The sequence below is a fragment of the Phyllopteryx taeniolatus genome, chromosome 20 (genome assembly GCF_024500385.1).
Source record: "Phyllopteryx taeniolatus isolate TA_2022b chromosome 20, UOR_Ptae_1.2, whole genome shotgun sequence".
In the NCBI taxonomy this organism is placed as follows: Eukaryota; Metazoa; Chordata; class Actinopteri; order Syngnathiformes; family Syngnathidae; genus Phyllopteryx; species Phyllopteryx taeniolatus.
In genome coordinates this window covers 6,104,471-6,128,561 of record NC_084521.1, presented here as the reverse complement: position 1 = coordinate 6,128,561, position 24,091 = coordinate 6,104,471, and the positions used below count along the sequence as shown (strand labels likewise).

The following is a 24,091-nucleotide window of genomic DNA, read 5'->3' as shown; positions in this document are numbered from 1 at the left end:
CCAGTCAAACCTCTGCAGGCACCAGCGCCCTGACTTCCATACATGAGAGATCAAGGGTTACCAAGGTGCTTCATGGAGCAGAGGCCTCAATGCGAGCCGCAATTTCCTTTGCATGTTATCTTGCGCAAGTGGGGATTCAGATGGATTCACCGACTTCTTCCCCCGTCTCCAATGAAAACAATCTCGTCTTCTGTCTGCCATTGCAATCTGCTGCTTGTACAGTATGCTTTTTTTTTTAACCACCTTTTTGTTTATCCAGCACCAGACAGAGGCGCCTCGCAAGTCGTCCCATCCATTTCTCATTCTTGCCACTGAGCCACGGCATTAACTTGTATTCTAACAAGATTAAAATATATTCGTCCTGGGGATTAGCATAGTTAGGTGTCCTTTCACCTCGCCACAGTGGGCTTTGATCTGCGTTGCGAGGCAAGAGTCCTCCTGGCTCGGACCTCGCCGTTCGAGTGCCAAGTGTGAAATTGGCCTGATGTCATCCCCATTTGGAACCTTTTTACGTTTTTCACCACTTTAATGATGTTTCCGCCACGACGCCCGGGCACCTCTGAGCAGATTCCACTCTGGCCCAGAGGAGGCGTGTGTGTAAATGACACAGTAGGGAAGGAGGAGCTCAAGGCTGGATGAAGCCTTTTTTTTTTTTTTTTTTTTTTTGGCTTTGGTTGTTTTTATCAGGTAGATACAGTGGAACATCAAAAGTGGAATGTACAAAAAATGGTACAATTTGGAGTTCAACCAAAATATTCTGGAAAACAATCTGCTTCAAAATTCAGAATCTCAAAACCACAACTCAACAAGTGTTTTTTCTTTAACTTTTTTGTGTGATTACAACACCCCCCAGAAGGGTACCAGTTATGGCAAAGAGGAAAGTTATGATTATACACATTTAACCGGAAATGGAATTTGCAGCGAAGTAGGAAAGAGTTAACGGCATGGGCTGCTAGGATTTGAACATACGCGTCGACTTTACTGCTTCGCACTGATTAAAGACTAAGTTATGTGGTTGTTTTAAATGCACAGCATTTAATTTCCTTTGTTTTATGTTTAGTTCAACGGTAAACTTGAACTGAGAGTGGCAATAAACAGAATGGAAATAATTTGCAGAACGAAGGCTCCTATCTCGAAAAACTCGGGTCAGTCGTATTTCAAGGCACAGCAGTACCTCGTGCATAGTCTGTTTGCCAGGAATATTCAAAGGGTGAGTGGTTCATTTAATTTTGCTGTAGTTAACTACTCTTTATCTTCCTTTGGGCAAACGTATTTTGAATGAGAGCAACTTTAAAAACTGCCACAACTACAATTGTTGGCACCACTCCTAGAAAATAAGACACATTTCACGCAATTGTTGCCTGCAAGCTATTGCTGGACAGTTTAGTAAATATTTGGCGTTGCATGTCGAAGAAGTCCTTATGAACCACCTGAACCCTCACTGTTGTCCTGGGTACATAAACATAAATATGCTACTATTTAATGTCAATCTGTTACCAATAGTGTCTATGATTGAGTCTTTATATAGCTATCTGTTTTTTCCTAACGAGAAAAGTGAGAAGTCCACTTGAGAGAGGCTTTTAATCAAGTAATGGACAGTTGTCAAACTGGTAGCCCGGGGGCCAGATCCGGCCCACCACATCATTTTATGTGGCTCGGCGAGACAACTGATTTGGATTGTTTTTTACCAAAATTGTCTTTAAAAAAAAAAAAAAAAAAAGAAAATGTTGCAAGCATTTTTTACCAATTCCTCTTTTGAAACAACTTGAATAATACAAAACAATTTTTACTGGCTTCTGATTTCAAAACTAGTTATTCATCATTTTGTATGTATGTAAGAATATAAGGCGATCATACATTTCATATGGGTTCACAGCCATAACGGCCCCTCCGAATGAAACCATAACTATGATGTGGCTGGCGATAAAAATGAGCTTGACACCCCTGATAAAGGAAGTGGGACACCTGGCGTCTTTTAGTAAAGCAGCCATTATTTGGGGAAGTACTCGTGAATTGTACTGAGCAGCAAGGAAAATTTGGTAGCTTCAATTTGATTTCCTTTTTTACCCCCCAAACTGTTTGTCCCCTAATAGATGCTGTTTTGGTGAGCAACAGTGTTCCAATGGTGTTAGCATTTAACTGTTAACCATGTGTCAATAGCGACAGTCTGAATTTGAGACTTAGTGTCATTGGTCTTTTCTTCAGAGACTGTTCACATGCCTCAGTAGGTGCTGTTATTTTGATTAGCAACAATAGGTCTACAAGGTGTGCAAACAAGTGTTACTTCCTTTTTTTTGCCTCTTGACGGGGAAAAAAATAGATGGCGACTCACCCGGCACCTAATTGAAACGTATTCTCTATTTGAGGAAATACGGCACTCAAATGTACTGCTCATAGTGTGCTGAGCCGCCATAATACTTAACTACGAGTTCATATGTACCTGTGGCTAGAAGGCAAAGCGCAGTCTCTGTCACCAAAACGCACAGGTGCAGTCAGTGAATGGGATGATTGATTATTGTCAACAACAGGTTTTCCTAGCTACACTTCTTTATTCCCACCCGTTTCCTCTCTTTGAGGCAGTCCTCTTCTGCCTTGACAATCGTGCCATGTTTTTGTGGTTCAATTAAAAAAAAAAAAAAAAAATAACATTTTTGTTTTTTTATGTAATTATATTTTATGTGGAGCCTCCAAACCTGTTGCAGGGTCACCGTTTTTCCCTTGGAGTTTGCAGGTAGATGTGCGGTGCTCAATCGCAAAGAGTCACAGTCTGTAATTTTTTTCTGCGATGGTCCACTTCAGTCTCGTTCGGCCGCGTCACTCGGTGTGCGGCAGGCCTTACAGCAAATACAGTAGTCGTGATATTCTTTTAACTGTTTAACCAAGTAAAACCTGCTGTGATTTCAAAATCACATTATTGTCATATAGGGAAAACTTGTCTGAACTGTGCGGGTTTTCCGTTAACGACTATTCATGATTCAGAGTCCCTGCCTGAACTTTTTGGGAGCCTTCTGCGCCTTGTGAATATTTTCACGCAGCATGAGAGTGGGTAAGTGCATGCGTAAATGAATGAAGTGTGTGTGTGTGTGTGTGTGTGTGTATGTATGTGTGTGCGCGCGCGTGTGTGTGTGTTAGGCAAGGAGGAAAATAATAAAGGCGAGTGATAGTAAGATGTGTGTGAGCGTGAGAGAAGGGGAAGAGAGTTTGGGTGGGAAGGTTCTGTGTGGAGAATGGGTTAGTGAGGGGTGGGTGTAGGAAGAAAGGGGGGGGGTTGACTATGAAGGGGTGTATAAACCAGCCACCTGCAGCCATGACAGGCTTTGACCTTCATTTCTCTCCCCTTCCCTTTCTCTCTCGCCCTCTCTCTCTCTCTACCTTCCTTCCCTTCCACTCCCTTTTCTGGATGGAAGTTTTTTTTTCTCTTTCTATTTCCAGCAGGGTGCGAGGAAGACCGACCGTGGCGAAGACAGGACAGCGTCCGCACAAACAAAGACTAGCGGTTCAAGTATGAAAATGCAGATAGGCCATTGTTGTTGTTGGGGTGGAGGGGGACAAGGCTGGGGATTGTGCAAGGCTTTCTCTTGCATAATGTTTGGCTGCTTTGGCCAATGTTTTCATCTGAATTTGATCCTGCCGAGTGGGTGTTTGCGTGGCAAGGAGGATTATTGTGCCATTCAAAATTTAAACCTTTTTGTTCCAATATTTTATTTTTTTCAGCATTGAAATTAAGGTGAACATCGTGGCTCATATGAACATAAGAAATTAAATTTTTGTTGATAATCTTCAAGGTTTATTTACTCTTGCAATTTCCAGGAGGCAGTTAATTACACAATTAACACATGATACAAATTATGTACACTTTTTGAGTTGTTTTTTTGTTCTTTACCAAAGGATAGCGTCCAACATAAAATAAAAAATAGCATTGTATACTACAACTCTGTGCTGTCATTTCATTTAAACATTGTTTATATATATATATAGATAGATAGCTCTACACTGATGAGTAAATTCATGATGTCGTATACCAGCAGTGTTTGTAAAAGGCATTCAGCTAGAATAGTCTGCATTTGTTTTTTGAAGTAATACTGCTTATCTGATTCGGCACAGTTCTGTTTCACAAAAAAGTCCACATGGGGACTTTTTAAGGCAAAGTGTGTTTCAGTTTGGTGGATCATCATTTTTTTTTGTTTTTAATTCACACACACTTGTTTTTGCAGATGCACAACAGAAAACACATTGAAAGGCAAACAAACAGAAATTTGGCGTATGGCAGGGGTGGGGAACCTGCGCCCCGTGGGCCATATGTGGACCCCGAGAGCAATTCTACAAACAGTGTTATAAAAAGCCCCCCAAAATGCCCATAATATATAATAATAAACATTTGTTGGCCCCTTATAAGCGAAAGGTTCCCCTGGCCCCTGATCCATGAATACAGCCTTAGTAGCTCGGTCACACTTGTTTTGCCCATTTATAAACACAGTTGTTTGACCCCCCCCCCAAGTACAACAGATTGCAGCGTTCATGCAAAAGGCCTCGTAGACACATTTTCCATTCACAAAAACAAAAAAAAAGTTATTGCAAGATAAACAAGCAGTGTAAACACCCCAGATACCTACTCTAAAGCAACACTGGTCATTGGATAGATTTTTTTTCTCAATAGAATCTATATAAATACACATGAAGTCCTTTTTTTTTTTTTAATACAGTCACAGACGGATGCCTTCTTTTGCAATGATAAATGTCCTCAAATACTGTAGAAAATTTAACAAGAACACAAGCTGCATGAGTGCTTGTGGATTGAATGCTACACGGTCACTATAGAGGCAGCAGTCATTCATTTAACACAGCAGTGATTGATATTGCTATTTAAAATAAAACAACACACGCACATAAGCAACGTGTTAGAAAATAATGCCATAGACCTCTCTTTCTCTCTCTTCATATCTATACATGATTTAAAAACAAAATGGTGTTAGTTAGCATTGATTTAAATTCACAGTAGCCTTGATGCAGCAGGAACAACAACAACGACGACGACAACAACAACAACAAACAAAAGAAAACATTCTTTGGACTTGTGTCTTCTCATATAGAAGTGCCAGATGTAAAAATGACAATCATTATATCATATATATTTATATTGTATACCGGATGGCATTCATAAGTAAATCATTAATTAGAAGCTCCTGCTTGGGCGGGGGAACAGACAATGACGACTTCATACAGCATCTTGTATAGACGTGATATTGCAGACTGGATTTATGCTGGTATATTCTCTCTTAAACTGGCCCTTGTTGTTGGATGATATTATTGCATCTTAATATTCCTATATAGTGGGATCATGTGAACTGACTTCACTATATTCTGTAGTCTTGCTTTATATTTCTGTGTGGTAGGATAGACTATTTAAAAAAAAACAAAAAAAAAAAACAACAACAACAACCCTAAAAGGAGGGTCCTGTTCAGTCGCTGTCGGATTTGTCGTCCTTGGTGACGGTGGCGTGGTTGTAGAGGCCCTGCGCCATCAGGTGCAGGGCCAGTGTGTTCTTGCTCCCGTTGGCCTTTTTGATCTTGGCGCGCTTGTTCTGGAACCAGATCTTGATCTGGGACTCGTTCAGGCCCAGTTCCTGGGCCAGGTTCTGGCGCCGCTGCTCGGTCAGGTAGCGGTTGGTCTGGAACTCGGTCTTGAGTCTCTGCAGCTGCTCGGCGGTGAAGGCCGTGCGTGGTCGCTTGTCCTCCTTACTGGTGCTCTTCTTTGGTTTGCGGGATCTCGGACCTGCAAGCGAATCAATCCAGAACTTATATATTTTGCCCACTTTAACGTATTCATATTAACATCCAAAAATGATGCAAAACGTGCAGATTATTTGCCTATTACAGAAAACAAGCCCCTCCCTACATGTCCACACATACGGAATTAATTAACAATAGCGTAATATTGTTTACTTGTGTTGCAATAATTCCAAGTGTGTGTGTGTGTGCGTGCGTGTGTGTGTGTGTGTGTTTTAATGGCCCTTTACCCACGTGCATATATTTGGTTAGCAGTCAATTTGAATTAAATGTCAAATTCTGAAAACCGTTCTACTGATTGTTACTCGATGTGATGGTGCATAATGTATTTTCGCAAGCTTAGAAACACGTAGCATTAGGCGCAATGCTTTATTTCTAATGCTATATATTAAACGCACACAAACACAACCGCGATGCATGTGTGTCTCCATACACACACAAACTCTACAACTCGTAGTAGTCGCCTCCTCTAGCTACATAATGCATGAGAACAAGTTGTACTCCGCTCGATTTGATCCACGCATGACACTCGTATAATTTGTTTTTCTGCTGACGCCTGTAAGCTTTTTGCGCAACAAGAAGCAATAGATAAATAAATTAATTAATTAATTAAAAACAACAACAACAACAAGCGGACGTGTAAACAAATGCATGCAACACATCAGAAAACCGTCTCGCCGAGTGTTATTTTGCACACAGTTTTTGTGTAAAAAAGAAAAAAAAATCAAATGCTTTTTTTCTCCCCCAAATAAGGCGATTCGCGTCCGTTTATTTATTCTGTGTATTTAAAAAAAAATAGCCTACTTCTTAAAAAAAACAAAAAACAAAAAGAGTCGTGCTTTGTTAAGAGTGCATCAATCGAAAAGGTAAACACATGGGTCGATGAGCCCTAGCGCGCAGCTCGAAGTCGTTCAGTGTTCCGGGACTCCATTCGGGGTTACCCACCTGAAGAGGGCCTGTCCGAGTAGCGGGTGCAGTACACCCAGGCGGGCCACAGCATGGGCTGCTGGGCTGGGGCTGCGTTGGAGCTGGCTTGGGAACTGTCCGAGTCCGAGCTTAGGCACTGGTCTCCGCTCTCCCCGCGGGCTTTCAGGGGCTCCTCGGCGGCTATGGCTGGCTTGTCCGCGTGCGGCGTGGAGGTGCCCTCCGTGGGCACTGTGCTGCCCACCGGCTCGGTCTGAGGCGCCGCCGGACTGCCGAGGCTCTCCGGCGGCGGAGGCGGTGGAGGCGGCAGCGGCGGCGGGGGCGACAAAATACTTTCCCCGCGGCGGTGCTGGTGGTTCGCTCCGGTGTCCTTTTTGCGTCCGAAATCCGGCCTCAGGATGTTGTCGATGAAGAAGTTGGTGACCCGGTGCGGGTTCTGCGCGTTGCCCCCTTGCACCTGCAGCAGAGGCAGGATGGCTCTGTTCGATTCCGCCGACTCGTCTCTGCTGCCGCGCTCGTTCTCTTCCATCGTGAATCGTTTTTTTGTTTTGTTTTCTCCCCCCTTTACTCTCTTTATGTTTAACCCCTTTTGTGGCTCTCCTCCGGCGCGCTTCGCATGCACAAGTTGGAGGTGGATTTGTTTAAAAAAAAGAAAAAAAGAAAAAGAAAAACAATAAGACAATCAACAACGGTTAGAGAGTGCTACGCACAGCCTCGCGGTAGCGTCCTCGGAGAAAAGCATACTTTTTGGACATAATAGCCCCCGCGTTGCTGCCGTTACGAGTGCGCCCGAGCCATTTGCGCACATTTACGTGCAGAGACGTCCGCGGCGGCGAACGGCTTCAACTAAACTAAATAAAGAGGCTCGCAAAAAAAAAGTGATGCTCTTAATACTCTCACTCTGGAGTTTGCTTCTTATTTTCCATACGAGAAGCCCCCCTTGAGTGACGTCTCCCCACTGTCCTCCCAGACACGTGCCTCCGACCAATGGGAGGCCAGGAGCCAGGCCACGTGACGTGGGCTCTCAAGCTCTGCGCGCACGCCCCCTTTTTGCCTTTTCAGCCCCCCAAATCCACTGCTAGGCTCTCTCCGGTAATTGATTACAACGAGCCTTGTATTTCTTTTGCTGAACTAGGCAGAGGTTTTTTCCTTAAAGTATGTTTAATATTAATTTTTAAGCCACTGTAAATTTTTATGCACACTTTGAACGTTAATACTGCATTACAATATAGGGAAAAATAGGCTACTAAAATATTTATTCAATTAAAATGTATTGCCCATAAAAGTTCAATAACATAAGCTCGGCTAAAGAATGGTTGGGTTGCCTCAGGAAGGCATCCGGTCTAAAAACTGCCCAAAAAATAATGTAAGCAACTCACTGTGGGGGTCCCTAATAGGGCAAGACGAAAATCACAATAATATAAATCAATGTTTAAAAAATAATAATAATAAAAATAATTCTCAAAGATAACGTCCAAATGTGTAAAACGTTCAAGGTAAATACAACTGAACTGTACTTATGATTCTTTTGCATACCACTAGTGGTACACTGCCACATTTTGAGAACCACTGAGCTACAAGGGTCACTAACCTACAGCCTGTGGGCCTGATATGTCCTCCAGAGCATTTTCCCATATTCTAACTAAAACTGTATTTCATGGAGTTAAGGTAAAGTTATGGCCCCTGATGGGTAAAAGGTTCCCCAGATTGCATGAAAAAGGGGGAATAAACAAAACCACCCTCTCCCAACATAAGGCATTTATTCTGTATTTGAATGCACTTGAGTAGAGACTTTTTCAGGCAAGTTTGATTTGTTTTTAGAATTGCATGGCGGACCGGATCAAGTGTTGTGGCGGGGCCTTATATGGCCCCCGAGCCAGAGGTTGCCTATATTTGTATGAACCAATTGAGATTTTTAGGATGTAAAAAGTTTGCATCAGGCCATATTACATTTATGAAAAAATAAATTACTGTTTTTTATGTATTATGAATATTTGTGGGTTAAATGATTTCCTATGTCCGTTTTTAGAATTACACTGTAGGCCGAATTAAATGCTTTCGTGGGCCGTATGTGGCCCATGAGCTGTAGGTTACCCGTCAATGATACAGATTTTAGTAAATAAAAAGGGCAGAGACAGCAAAACAAAAATTGCAAAAAATGAAGCAAAATAAACCCAAATTATGTACAATTTTCTAAATGTTTTTTAACTTCCTTAAAAAAAAAAACTTAATCACATGACATCATTCATTGGGGAACCTTACATGTTTTATACAGTCCTCCGAGGATCATACAGTTATGAAAAATGATGATCAAATTGTTTTATTACACGCATTGGTAGCTTGACATGTTTTTTATTGTTTGATATTTATATTACAATTGCATATGAGAGAGGCCGTACCTGGCCCCAGTGCTGTAGGTTTTACACCAATGTAGTCCCACAACTGATGAGTGAAAAATTTGGTCTGACCTTTTATCCAAATACATACATGAGAAATTTCTAGCCGTGTATGTCTTGCGCTCATGTTCAAAGTTGTCCATTTTGCAAAAATAGTCTTGTATATTACTACTAAGTGTCTTATTTTTTTAGTCTTCCCCAAGTGTTCCCACGCTGACCTGTGGTCCATATCCTCTTTAAAAAGGAAACCACTGATGCACAACGACATGCAGGGAGGCCCCCCCCCCCCCCCCCCCCCCCCCCCCCCCCCCCCGCCAAAGACTAAACTTTTGGGGCTAACTTTTGCTGACCAACTTTTTGTGCGTAGTAGTCCTCCTCCTCTCGGGGCGACACATGCTTACAGCGAGCTGCCCGGGGCGGGGGGCAGACTGGGGACCGTCCGAGCCGAGGAGAGAGCACACTTCAGGGGGAGGAGAGATCAACCAAGGGAAGGGTGAGTGTGGCACTTATTCACTGTAATGTACTTTTCCTTTTTATTTCAAGTTACTATATGGATCTTTTAGGACCTGTGGATGAGTTTACCATACAAATTGTTGCTTTTTTTGGGGGGGGGGCTGGACGATGCCCAAACAATGTGGAATCGTGCCATGCTAGCACTCCTTAAAGCTCCATTTGAATTCTAATTGCACACACACACACATTGTTGTCACGCTGCGAGTGGAAGGAAGGCGCTAAATGAGCAGCACACAATAGAGGCACAAGACGTCGGGCTTGTTTCCACAAAAAAGAACATTACAATATTCACACACACATGATCCCTGATCCATTTTCCCTCTAAATTCTTATGGATATTTCGCCATCTTTCTTCTTGTATTTCGGCCCAATCTGCTGTCACATTTTATACTGTAAACCATTTGAAATCACCCTGCTGCTGTTATTTCCACTTGGCTAGTAGACATAAAAGTGTATATCTGTCATTGTAGCAATATTTGCAACTAAATAGCAAGACACAAAACTAGACTTGACCATTTGTCATCTGAAGCCATTTTGTCCACATCTGGTGTTATTTCTACAAAGAAAAGTCAACCTCAAGAGTCCAAACTAGATAAAATGTGGATTTCCAATTGTAGGAATTTAGCATTGCATTTTGATCAATAATATCTCAACTTGGTGTCATTTTCACGTGGAGAACTTAACATGAACACCCAAAACTAGACTTCAATGTAGAAATATCTATAATCAAATCTCATGACTCAAAACTGGACTTAATTTTTTTTTCACAATGGGAATATATAATCACTAGGAAAAATCAACCTTAAAACAAAAACAAAAATTAAGTGTTTTTGCCACTATAGAAACGTGCGTCTATTTTCTCAAAGAATAGTCCAAATCAAGACTTAAAAAAATAGACTTTAGATTGTTTTCCTCAGTTTTATGTCATTTTCACAAATAATAACCAAATCAAGACCAAAATGTAGTCTTTCAAAATCGGTATTTGTTATTATAGGAAAATGTGCATCTATTTTAGTGTCTCTTTACTAAGGGACAGTCGGAATTAAGACAACAAACAGTTTAAAATGTTATTTTTGTCACTATTAGAACATATACGTCTGTTTTGGTCTAAAAGCCATACAAGCATCTCTTTTACTGCCATTTTCACTAAGAATAGTAATAGTAGACTTGTTTATTTTATAGGGAAATGTGCATCAATTGTAGTTTCATTTTCACTACAGTAGTCTAAATGAAGACTTAAAAACTAAACTTTAAAATGTATTTGTATTTGTCATTATAGTCACCTGTGCTTTCATTTTAGTGTCATTGTTACTGAGAATGGTCAAACTCAAAACTAAAAAACAGACTTTTAAATGTATGTTTTGCATCACAGCAACATATTATCTGTATCTGTTTTAATCCCATTTTCACTTACAGTCCAATTAAAACTAAAAAGTACACTTTGAAATGTTTTTCTTCTATGAAAACGCATGTATTTTAGTTTCATTCTTATATAAAAGTGAATATGTAGACTTAAATCTATTTTTGTCTTGATAAAACATGCATCTATTTTAGTACCTTTTTCACAAATACCGGTCAAAGTGAAGATTAAATGTTAGGTTAGAGATTAAGATTAAACCTAAAATGTGTATTTGTCATCATAGGAACCTGGGTATGTATTTTAGTGACATTTTTACAAAGAATTGTCAAAATCAAGACTAAATACTATTAAAACATATGTGCGTCAGTATATCAACATCAATTGTGATTTTATTTTCATGATGACTTAAAACTGGATGTGTATTTGTTGATTATAAGAACCAGTCCCTCTTTTTATTTATTTAAAAAAATTATTATTATTATTTTTTTTTTTACAAAGAATAGTCCAAATAATAAAAAATAACTAGATATCGCCATTTCTTTTTTCTTGTATGACTCATATTACATGGTGGTTTCCAAACTTTTCACACCAAGTACCACTTCAAAAAAATACTCTCCAAGTACCACCATAGTGACCAACATTAAAATACAGTAGCATAATAGGCCTATAGGCCAAGTCACATTGTGCGCATGTTTGAAAATTTACACTGCTTATATATAGGAAAATAAGAAATAATGTACTTATGTGATGAGTAAATTCAAATGTATTTCACATAAGTTAAAATGTTCAAAACAAGCAGCTCTTACAGATAAAATGCATGTATTGTGTTTGTATCAAAAAAAATGTACTCTACTGGATTGGAAAGGTTTAAGCTACTGTAACATGATGCACAGTTTAAACGTTTAATTGAGTGATTATTTCGCGTACCACTATAGGGAGCCTGCGTACCACTTGTGGTACTTTGAGAATTACCGTCATATTATGTTTGATTCTCACTTTTGTGTCATTTCCACAAGGAACAGTCAACCTCTAGGTTCTATTTAACGATGATTTTCAAAGTGTGGTACGAGTACCGCTAGTGGTACGCTGGCTCTCTCTAGTGGTATGCAAGAGAATCAAATACTAATAAATTTGACATTTTAAAACATGAATCACTGTCAAACATATTGTTAGCCTATTAGCATAATTCCATCCATCCATCCATTATCTGAGCCGCTTGTCCTCACAAGGGTCGCGGGAGCGCTGGAGTCCATCCCAGCTATCTTTGGGCAGGAGGCGGTTGTACACCCTGAACTGGTCGGCAGCCAATTGCAGGGCACATAGAAACAAACAACCATTCGCACTCACATTCACACCTACGGGCAATTTAGAGTCCACAATTGACCTACCATGCATGTTTTTGGGATGTGGGAGGAAAACGGAGTGCCCGGAGAAAACCCACGCAGGCACGGGGAGAACATGCAAACTCCACATAAGCAGGGCCGGGGATTGAACCCGGGTCCTCAGAACTGTGAGGCAGACGCTCTAACCAGTTGATCACCGTGCCGCCAGCATAATACATAAATGATTTTAATTTATTGTCACGTCAATTAAAAAATTGCCTGCAATTTTTTTTCTTTTTAATCAGTCAAATCGAGTGAATGAGACTCTCGTTTGTTGAATTATTTTTATTTTTTTTCTTGCTTTCCAAAAACGTTCAAAAATGAATTGGGCAATTATGCTAATGTTTAGGCTAATAATATTAAAATTAAGGTTGTAGCTATGAATACAGTCTGTTTAAATTATTTTTTTTAATCCAGCACAGTACATTTTTTACTTTTCATGTGCAGTTCAGTTGTATTTAACTTTTAAGTACATTTGCATTTAATCTTTATGCACTGTTCATTTTTAAACATTTAAGTACATTTTTCTTGTTTTACTTGCACACAATACGTTTTGATTTAAGTGTCACAGGTATATACTCCCCCTCCTTATATATCTAAGCACAGTGTAAATATACGAACTGTGCATAATGTTACAGTGGCTTACAATCATAAATACTCTTTTTAAGATTAAAAACACTGGACCATTTTTGGTGAACACTTTTGGCGGACTGGTTACTGTATTTTAATATTGTCATTGTGATATTTGGACACCCATAATATATATATATATATATATATATATATATATATATATATATATATATATTTTTTTTTATTTTTATTTGTTTTTTAAAGTAATAAAGGACATCATGTTGTCTTTAATGAAGCATGATGCGTGTAAGACTGCTGTATGCTTTTCACGCATGGTTGAATTATTATTATTAGCTTTAGTTAAATCTGCAGCATTTGTAATTGATTATTAAAGAATAATATGAAGTGACATAATTTCTGCTGTGTGTGTGTGTGTGTGTGTGTGCGTGTGTGTGTGTGTGTGTGTGTGTGTTAGCACCACCAAAAGTGAAGTGAAATATTTATTTTTGGGTGTGTGCAGCCAATTGGCATGCAGCCCCACACGGTACTACACTATACGCGTCTTGTGCGCATGTGCAGTGTCCTTGAGCTCCCATAACCCACTTTCAGAAGCGGATGTGTGTGTGCGCGTGTGTGTGCGGTAATACACTACAAAAGGTGACGCGCACATGTAGGATTTGTGAATGGACGCCATCATGTGTGCCAGCTCACAGATCACAGACGCCCCCCTTGCGGAAGGGGGGGTGAGGGGTGAGTTTCTGTAAACTATCCCCATGCAGGGGTCGCCCCCCCCCACCCCCACTCCCCTTAAATCCTGCTGCTTCCTGTGCCTTTCACACAATGTGAAAGACACCCCCCCCACCACCACAAACACCCCCTCGCTATGGATGTGTATGATTTGTTTTTTTGTGTGCGTGTCCAAACCCGGAAGTGTTTTGACACCCAGGGTCAGACCCGCCATCATTGTCCAATTACTAAGAAGAAGAAGGGAAAAAAAGACATTGATTGCCTTTAAAAGGGTAAAAAAAAAGCCTTATAAATAATCATTTTGAGTATTTATTTGGATAAATTCGTATTGTATTATCTTTGTTTATAGGTTTAAAAAATAAGTGAATTCAAGGTTGTAAAATATTACATAAAAACTCAAAATTTCAATTAAAGGTCAACTATAAATAATTGTAGTACACTAATTGGACTTAAATGTTCTTTTTTCATCCTATATTTATAATTTAAAACAACAACAATAAGTTCTAGTAGTCTCTTTACTTTGGTACATATATCCATAGTTGTAATTTAAAACAACAAAAAAAGATTACTTTAGGGAGATTATATTGTACTAATTCAAAACAAAAGAATTATATTGGTACCACTTTATTTTTATTTTTTTGCTGTAGTTCTGTTTTAAAACAAAAACAATAATATACATTCTCACGACACACATTACATTTTAAAAATGTATAATTTAAGTATTCTAAATATACAATGAATAGAATTGATCAAATGAGCTTGTTAGCTTTGAATGTTATAAAAACGGTAGAAATCAGTACAAATTACAAAAAGTCAATGTTGACAAAAATGCTTTTTATTGTACAAATACTACTTGTAATAAAATAACTAGATATGTAATCATTAAATACACACACAAACAAAAAAATTAAAAATACAACTGTTTGGCTTTAAGTATTATCCCCATTGAAAGTCCTTTAATTCCAAATAATTGACTCGAAGTGAGTTTCAAACGTGATACTTAATTAAAATCCACTTTTGTTGTTGTTGTTAATAGCCGTTTTCTCCTGTCGTTAGTGACGCTCTCGACTCGCCATTCAATTAGAGACTTCATCCAATTAAGCCTTAATTGCTCGCTCAGGGTGGCGCATGCTGGCGTTTGTCGTTTGTGCTCTTAAGTGGCTGAAGTAAGAACAAACCCGATTGAAAGGAGATTTCGTCTGCACGGCACAGCGATCACACGGATTTAAAAGTTATTAGAAAGCTGCAAAGGGCCGAGAGGGATTGTCTTACTCTTTTTTTTTTTTTTTTTTTTAATTATTATTATTTTTTAAATTTTCCCCTCTCCTCTAACTGTTTTCTAAACACGTTCGCACATATTTAGACGTCAGACAAAGTCGTGACGTCAATGCGGTGAAAAATAAACTCGGTTTCCTTCAGCCTTTATAGTGCAAAGAAGTCATCATGGACATGAGAAGGCAGTAAAACCACGTGAGGGCTTCCAGCCAATCAGCGAACAGAATGAGCAGACGAATCGTAAAAAGAAATTCTTAAATTAGTCATTGTGTTGGAAAAGGAAACGTAGATTGAAAATGTGATTGCTATAGTTAAAATTAGCCTTCTAATGTTCAACAGTAATTTTTGGTGAACATTTTGAATTGGAAAAAGTTGAACCAATATTATATAAAATGTTTACTAAAACAGAAAATGTGCCATACTTGCATTTGGCTTTCATTACGATGTAAAGCTTCACATATATTTTTATATAAATAAATAATCGACTCGTGTTCTACAATAATTTGCGGGTAGTAATTCATTAATAACATTGGAAAAAGTTGAGTAAACTGGAAAAAAACTACATTAAGATTTTTTTCCACCGTCCTAGACAAGTTTAAATTGTAAATTAAAATGTTTGAAAAAAGTAAAAGTATATTTCAATATATTTCAAATGATTCAAAGTCTTGGAACGACAATCATTTGTGGTGAACATTTTTATTGTATTGCTTTTATTTTTGAAACGTTAAATTTATTAAAGGAACATTGAAACATCCAAGTCCAAACAAAAGTGCAAACAATAATTTACGGTTAGTATTTTGAATTGATCATACTGTTCAGATAAAAAAATATATATATATTAAATGTATATAGACTATAAATCTTAATTTAATTTACAGACTATTTCTAAATTTGTCAGCATTTTGACTGTATAAAGTTAGAAGAATTATTGAAGGAAAATTATATAAGAAATACAAATATATATTCTAAGTTGCATGTATTTAAAGAATAATGCAAATGAATGCACATTAATCCCCTTTTTAATAAAGGCCAATTTTGTAAAAATAGGAAATAACACTTAACAACGGGGAGAAACTTACTGCAAAAAAATCGACTCTCATTTGCATTTTGTGCTGAATATAATTTCAGGGCTTTTGGGAAAAAATGCTTCTTCTTTTTTTCCCGCGCAAAAAAATGCAAATTTGTCCAAGTTATTTTTGTATGTCAAAGTCCACCTGCAGCGCTGGACTTTGGCCATTGAGGGTCGTCGTGCGTGCGTGGTGGATGTGGGACGGGGGGTGGTCCCGCTTGACGTGGGCATGCTTCTCGGGCTTGGGATGGTCCACATGCCTCGTGCACCTGTCCCCCACTTCCTGCTCCCTTTTTCGGCGGAGGGGGCGAGGGGCAGGTGAAAAAGCCCTTTCCCCACGCGCAAACTTACACCCAGGATAGGGGCAGTTTTCTGCTGCTGCTGTATTGTTTATTGAAAAAAATATGTGAGAGGCGTACGTGGATTAAATTTTTTTTTAAATATTATTATTATTTTATGAAGTCATGTCATAGCGTAGTGAAATAATGGCAACAATGCAATTAAATTACAAACGGGTTTATTTTGAGCCGCTGTTGCCAGGCAGGTTTTTGTGGCGAGGGTGATATTAAGGTGTCCCTAATGAAGTGTCTTTAAAATTGCACCAAACACCCTATAAAAAATAGTACAATAATAATAAAATTGTCAGATTTAAAAAAAAAAAACAAAAAAAAAACAAAAACAAAAAAAATTATTGTTACTACTAAAATATCTGTTCTCTTTTTCTGGTTTTCTCTCGGATTGCATTTATTTATAGTGCAGGTGTACCTAATGAAGTGGCGAGTTAGTGCTTTTTTTTGTATAAAAAAACATTCATTATCAAAACTCTTCAATTACGTTATGTTGTCTAATTCAGTTTTTCCCCCCTCTATTGGACTCCATTAAAAGAGTGCAGGTGAAAGTTGGTCCAAAAGTAAATATAACACTGTATGCATATTGCTTATACTTTATGAACCTCAAAGTTCAATATAATAGTAATTAAAAAAAGTGAACTTTAGTCCTTTCCCTTTTTGGACTACATAAAAACAGTGCATGCTGTTTTATGCAATTCCTCCATCGCAAAAAAAATCAATCTAAAAGTTCTAATGTATGTATAAGTGCCTAAGGGCGGGCGGGGGGGGGGCGGGGTGGGTAGAGCCCACCAGGTTGACCCACGTTTTGCCCCCTTTCACCTTGAGTGCACCTGAGTTGTTTTGACCCCACACGTGCGTGTTCACGTTTGCCCAGATGCATTTAGCGCGGATGCGTATAAGGGTCATTAAAAAAAATACGTGACTCAGCAGGAAGAAATGTGACACTTATTGTTGTTTTATACTGTGTAAAGCAACTTTGAGCCCTCTGAAAAATGCCATCTACATTTATTATTATTATTATTATACTTTCCTCCCACCTCGAATCACACATTTGTCGCTATCGAGTGTTGGTCACCAAACAGTTAAAACAAAAAAAAGTTTCCTGGTAAGTAAGCGATCAAGTAAACAAATTACATGCAAAGATACAATAAATAAGTAGGAAAGTAAGTGAATAAATAATACATATGTAAATAGGTAAGTAAATACGGTAAGCGCGTGGGTACGTCAATGGGTAAGAAAGCAAATAAGGTAATGGGTAACTAAGTGGTAAATAAATACAATCTGGGGTGATTTGACCAAGTGCATCGATTGCACATTAAAAAGTGGTAAACTGACGTAATTTCCTCCTCCTTCAAAAATAAGAATGTTAATACAAGAAAGAAAAATCAAAATTAACAATCAAAAATCAAAGTCTTCGTGTACGTTAACTCAAGTGAACGCAACAGGTGAGATACAACCACTGAGTGACGTCATACCGTTAAAAATAAAGTTTCGTAACATGACTGACAATTTCTCCCCAGCATCACGCAGTCTTTAGTATTTATAATAGGGTAGCGTGACGTCACATACTTTTACGAATCGTTTTCAACTATGACTCAACAATAAAATGGTTTTCACGACTAAAAAAATGTGTCCATGTAATGTATATACATATATTTTTTTTACATGAGTCAATATTTAATATTTTACATGACTCCATATTTATTATAACGATTATAGTGTGTATAAATATGGAAACTGTACTTCGGTATAATGTAATGTCTGTTTGAAATGGATTATGCCCTTCCTCGTTTCTCCACTAGGGGGCTACCATAGATGGTGATAGGAAGCGTTCAGGTGGAGGATCCATGCTGACACCTAGTGGTAACAGGACATCACTACTGGTGATTATTATTATTATTATTATTGCTTAAATTTAAACCCGTAGCACTTGACTATTTTCTAATATCTTTTTGAATTTACTTTCAGCTCAAAAGAGGACCCTGACGTGCAGCTGTATTGACCATCACCCCTATTCCTTTTCTTAAATCCCATAATAAACACACCAGTCATTTCCACATGTATTTTATTTTAGATAGCATATAAAAGGCTGAAACACACACACAAAAAAGCATGAACGAGGTGCTTCATCACCTCCAAACCAAAAAATGTTCTTCCTCCACCTCAATGTTTCATTTTATAGAAAAATAAACGAGTTCTCATTCCTTCCGCAATGTGGCTGAATCAACTTTGACACAGGATCAATTGAGCAGCCTGACTTCTGACATGTTATATTGCTCACTGCATTTGTCAGAAATCGTAAATATGAATCCATAATTGGCCTGTGTGTGTGTGTGTACTGATTGCACTTCACCTCTCACCAAGTTAACATACTGACAGTAATAACACCTGAATGTGTGTCTGTTTGCAAGCCATAGTGTCATTTATGTACAGTAAGTCCATAACCCCACAATGCTTGATAGTGACAAAAGCACCATCTATTATCTAGAATACATTAATACAGTATTACAATACACGGGCAATCACAGATTGCAAAGATAGACTTTGGCCCCTTCCCAAAAATACACTTGACAGATTAAAAAGCATCCGTCACTGAGGAATCAATTCTTTGGGTATTGGCTAGTTCCTGGAGTCTTGCCCTCTGATACAAACTCATTTTTGGGTTTTTCTTTCTTCTGCATTATGCAATTTCTGACTTCCATTCAGGATACTGGTTCAGTTCTGGGGCTTTGACAACATAATACCAGTTACAGTTAATGTTTGACTTCCATTACTGTAATACTGTCTCATTGCAGACATTTTCCCTTCTGATGCCAGTTCATATCTGGGGTCTACTCCTGCGATGCAGGCTAGCTTCTGGTCTCTGGGACTTGGGTTCTATTTTTTTCTCCACCAGCTAATTTTTGTTCCCAAATTACTGGCCTTTACTTGGTATCTGTAACTGTCTAATACGAGCTATTCCCCATACCGGCGACTTTTTGACTGTCATTGCTGTGCTACTGATTCATTCCTGGATTATTTCTCTGAAACATCAGCTAATATCCAACTACAATTCCCCCCTGATACTGGATGTTTTTTGTTTGTTTTTTAACTAAGGCGTAAACTAGTTCCTGGGTTGTATTTTACCTACACCAGAAACTTTGACTTTCAGTCTTGTGATATTGGCTATCTGTTGTTCTGTTTCTCCCACATCAGACATTATGTGTACATCCCCGATACTGTCTAATTCCTGGGTTCTGTTTCTCCACCAATGGCTAATATTTGACTTCTACATTCCCACTCTTTTTTTTCTGAGTTGTATTTCCTAGATATTTTGCTAATGTCGTGTGTCTGAGACAGGTTACTACCTGGGTTCTGTTTTGTTGCACTGGCAAGCGACTTGTTCCTGTGACTGCCTAAATACCCAGATTCCCCTACATCAGCCAACATCTGACTTCCATTTCCCTTTTATGCCGGCTAATTTCTGGGTTCCGTTCCACTCACAACAGCTAATTCATGACTTCAATTACCTTCCCAGACACTGACTTTCTTCTGGGTTGCTAATATATGATCTCTGCAACCTGCTAATTTCTGGGTTGAGTTTTGTGACTTTGCTCGGACTTCTATTTCTGTGGGACTGGATAATTTCTGGGGCCCATCCATCCATTTCCTACACCGCTTAGCCTCACTAGAGTCGTGAGTATGATGGAGCCTATCTCAGCTGACTACGGGTGAGAGGCAGGGTCCATCCTGACCCGGTCACCAGCCAATCGCAGGGCAATTTCTGGGATCTATTCCTCTAAAACTTGGATTTGTTTGAGAACGACACTGGCTGATGATTCGTCCAGCACTGCTAATTATTGGTGGCATTATTCTTAAATCGGACCAAATCATGAAATTTGGGGGTAGATTATTAGTTTTTTATATATATATAACACTTAAGACTATTTTCCTGGCAGTTCGTAGACAAAGCAATCGTGTCGCAGCCCCACACTGGAGGAACTTGGTGGACACAAAAATACTCGCAGCAGTCTTTGTGTCTCTTAATGATGCTTAAATAGCTTTACGCACACAAGGAAATAAATGTATACTTTGCAGACGTGATGCTAGTTTGCAACTAGCCGAATTGGCACTCCTGCATACATTTCCTGTCGCTCTTCATTCTTCCGTGACGTGTGGTACAATCACGTTAAAGAAGAAAATGCAGGCAAAAAGTTGGGCAACTCCCCAGAAACAATATTGGTCTGAATTCCTTGCATGCCAGAAAAATCCAGAAAGGTTCCCTTTTAAAGACTGTCAAATCAAAGTCAAACCAGCTTCGAAAAAAAATTCAAAAAGAGGCAAACGCTGTCCTGTCGGTTTTTGAAGCTGTGGTGGGCGGGGCCTCCATGAGGTCACATGGCACATAGGTCCAAAGGCTATTTTTCTCAAACCACACTTTTGTGACGTTGCTTTCAGTCGCTGTGTGGCTTCTCCACACCAGCCTGTGGGAGGAAATGTCAAAATATGTACAACGCATGAAGAAACCTCTTACACAACAAGAATAACGTTGTAATAGAGGGAGGTCAGAGATTTGTGAATCACGACATAAAAGGTTTCCAATGAACAAACTAGCAATTGCAATAATACTTTTTAATGTCTGACTTTTACAGGAAAAAGTTAACATTTTAATTTAATTTTTAAACAAAAACGAAGAACCTCACACCCTCCTAAAACTAGGACTTTCTCCCCGCAAAACAACCATTTTCTGACACGGAAGTTGTAAAACATATTACATCATATTATCATATCACGGAAACTAAGTTTCAATATTATTATTATTCAATAAGTTTTGTTCCCAAAAGTTCCCCCCCTTTATAGAAGATGAAAAAAATTGAGCTCTCATTTCAGCAACAACAGGATTAAGACATAACTTCAGATTTGGATCAGAATCATTATTTGCCAAGTATGTCAAAAACAAGTAATTTGTCTCCGGTAACTGGAGCTGCTCTCAAATATAATAATAGCTTTTTCCACATAACGCTGTGACGGTTTATCCAAAATGTTGTCATAATGTTACAAAGTCATAGAGTGCTTTTATTTCCTTTTCATGTTTACGGCTTTCAATGACATGCAATCATGAGAGTAGAAAAACAATCTTCTGGCACTCCTGATTGACAACTGGTTTGGATGACGACTGCAATAATTAAAACCCTCAAAAGGAGAAAATATAGCCTGAATGTTGCGAGAATATAAATGCAGGTAGTATAAATAATGTTTGTGTAAAAAAATAAAATGAAACCGCTACTAAATTGAGAATACAGTTCTCATTTTAAAGTGTGAATGACAATATATTCTTAGTTACATTCCAGTAAAATTGTTCAATTTGCAAATTCATATGACGACTTTTCCTCCTTGTGGAATTTCATTATTGCCAAATTATGGCAGCTTTTGGTAAAGTTCCAACTGTATTAACTATTCTTGTCAAACTAGGGTTAGGGTTGTAAGCAAGCTGACTTTTCGGGCTGTGGCGATTACCGTTAGCAACCACTTGTAGCACAGCCCCAAACATAAAAAAAAAGAGAGAAAGAAATGCCCCCGGATGTACCATGGCCAGCTGGCGTCCGATGTTTCCCACGGTGACGCCGCCGGAGAAGAAAATACACGGCAGCCAGGAGCGCACGTACAAGAAGTCGGGAGATGTATACCTGAATCACACAATTACAAACTGGTTTAAAACAACAACACTGCCGCCATTGATGCAAATGACAATTCTGAGATGAGAAAACAATATGAACACATTTGCTTCTGAATGAATGATAACTTCAGATGTAACGTTGCTATGCGCTTCCTAGTTATGCTTTATCTTCTCATGATTGATCACTTTTCATATTGCGTTGTTCTGTGGTTACAATCGCTATTATGTTCTCTTCTCACAAACACACTTGGGATGTGATGTCCCTGCTTACTTCCAAGCAGTAATGTGCTCTTTGTACTGTATTCTCTCCTCCTACAAATGATGACTTTCAATAGAATAATGTCACTATGTGCTTCCTGGTGTGTTCACGTACTGGTAGACGCCGTTGTAGACCAGCAGCTGTGTAAAGACGGTGGCGAGGAAGGCCGTGGTGACGCCCAAGCCGAAGCCACTACGTGAGCGGTCGAAGGTCCACCAGAGGCCCAGCGACAGCGCGGCCAGCGTGAGCGACAGCTGCACACTGTTGTCGATGTCCAGTTTCTGTTTTGAGCGCCGAGTTAGGGACAAATCGACCTTCACATATTTGTCCAACCTACACACCCTTACGGTTACTACAGGACATTCATGCGGCTCGGAAGCTACTCGTGGAAGGATACAACGCTGGCGTGGTTGATGCCCACGAAGACGGCGATGCACCTCATGACGCTCGCCCACTCCCGCTTGAACTTGTGCGGCTCGCCAAGATGGCTGTCCAGGCACGGGTACAGCAGGCCCACCACCGCTGCGGGTGCGGGTTTGGGGGAGAAACAAACCAACAAACAAACATTTCAACGACATTTCATAAGATAAGCAAACAAATCTAATCATGGAAGTGTTGTTTGCTGAGCCTGCACGTTACGCACTGGAAGAGAAGTTCATAGATAATAACTGTCTTTGGTCACCATGACCATTCAGAAATTGAAGTTAGTAAATCATGTGATGAAAACTTTTGGCCCCAAGTATGTGCTTTCTTGTTACAAATATCTTACCAAGGTTGTCTCATCTGTCACATGTTAAAGTACTGAACTATTAAATGTTTATTTATGAAGAAGGATCTGTCTTAAAAGTGACAATGGATTTTTAATTACTAACTCAAACAGCAACTCAAAAGTTAGAAGAAACAACGTAACTCATTCAACTTGAACGCATTAAAAGAAAATGTTTTGTTTTTCTCGTCCCACTTCTGCTCTGTTCTCAAACAAAGCTATTGCCTCCAGAGCCCCGCCCCCTCCAGTCACCCGTTATGACTTCGACCAATGAGCGCGCGGCTCGCCTCGTATCCTGCTCGCGGCAGCCAATGGAGTACGAGGATATGAAAAGCACCACGCCGCACTTTTTTTTTTTTTTTTTTTTTTTTTTTTAACTCTTTACGTGTTCGCCGAACAAAGCTGATGGAAGCCCACCATAAAAAGAGTTCTATAATAATAATATCCCACAAAAACGTTGCCAACGAAAGAATCATTCACGCATCCTTCCCTTACGCACGCAATTTTCTCGCGTCGAATGTTGTCGTAAAAGTCAAGCACCGTTGATTAACGGCGGACTCCCATCCGCTTTGCAGTAAAACACTTAAAAGCGTTGGTTAGAACGTCTGGTTTCTTTTCCGTCGAACTCACCTGCCCCGGTGCCGCAGCACGGCGGGATCCACCAGGCGGGCGAGAACAAGGTGCTCATCACCTCCTCGGGGAAGAGCGTGACGTTGCGTTGGATTTGCAGCAAGTTGAGCACCAGGGCGAGGATCACCCCCACGGCGAACAGCACCAGGCCGCGGCGGATCAAGTTGAACGTTCGGTGGCGGTGCAGCGAGCCGCAGGCGCTGCTCAGCACCGACGTGATGATGGACATCATTTCCTCGCCTTTGGACGCCAACCAGTTGGTCGCAGACCACAACGGCGAGTGTTCGCGTTCCAAGTGGGAGAAGCTCCAATAGTGCTCCTCCAGGCTGGACATTTGGCACTGAAGGGGGAGGGAAAGGTTACAAACACAATAAAACACAACAAAGTCGTGACAAGTTGAGAGC

The 24,091-nt window shown here is 39.5% G+C and overlaps 2 protein-coding genes across 2 annotated transcripts; both read right to left on the bottom strand.

Annotated features, from left to right (window-relative positions):
• Positions 1 to 5,459: 5,459 nt before the first annotated feature.
• en2a (engrailed homeobox 2a) lies at positions 5,460 to 7,266 on the bottom strand. Its single transcript, XM_061757537.1, has 2 exons — positions 6,733 to 7,266; positions 5,460 to 5,773 (listed from the first exon to the last, which is right to left on the bottom strand). The coding sequence occupies exons 1-2, from the start codon at positions 7,238 to 7,240 to the stop codon at positions 5,460 to 5,462; spliced, it is 822 nt and encodes a 273-aa protein (XP_061613521.1). The 5' UTR covers positions 7,241 to 7,266.
• Positions 7,267 to 18,424: 11,158 nt separating this feature from the next.
• On the bottom strand, positions 18,425 to 24,021 carry insig1 (insulin induced gene 1). The gene is made up of 5 exons (XM_061757538.1): positions 23,688 to 24,021; positions 22,689 to 22,813; positions 22,406 to 22,572; positions 21,943 to 22,042; positions 18,425 to 20,839 (listed from the first exon to the last, which is right to left on the bottom strand). Exons 1-5 carry the CDS (start codon positions 24,019 to 24,021, stop codon positions 20,810 to 20,812), a joined length of 756 nt encoding a protein of 251 aa, XP_061613522.1. The 3' UTR covers positions 18,425 to 20,809.
• Positions 24,022 to 24,091: the final 70 nt, after the last annotated feature.

Coding starts and splice junctions, on each gene's coding strand:
- en2a (XM_061757537.1), bottom strand. CDS start 7,240: ATGGAAGAGAACGAGCGCGGCAGCAGAGACGAGTCGGCGGAATCGAAC. Junction 5,774..6,732: donor CTCGGACAGGCCCTCTTCAG/GTGGGTAACCCC, acceptor ATTCGCTTGCAG/GTCCGAGATCCCGCAAACCA.
- insig1 (XM_061757538.1), bottom strand. CDS start 24,021: ATGTCCAGCCTGGAGGAGCACTATTGGAGCTTCTCCCACTTGGAACGC. Junction 22,573..22,688: donor GCATCAACCACGCCAGCGTT/GTATCCTTCCAC, acceptor CGCTCAAAACAG/AAACTGGACATCGACAACAG. Junction 22,043..22,405: donor GTCTACAACGGCGTCTACCA/GTACGTGAACAC, acceptor TGTGTGATTCAG/GTATACATCTCCCGACTTCT.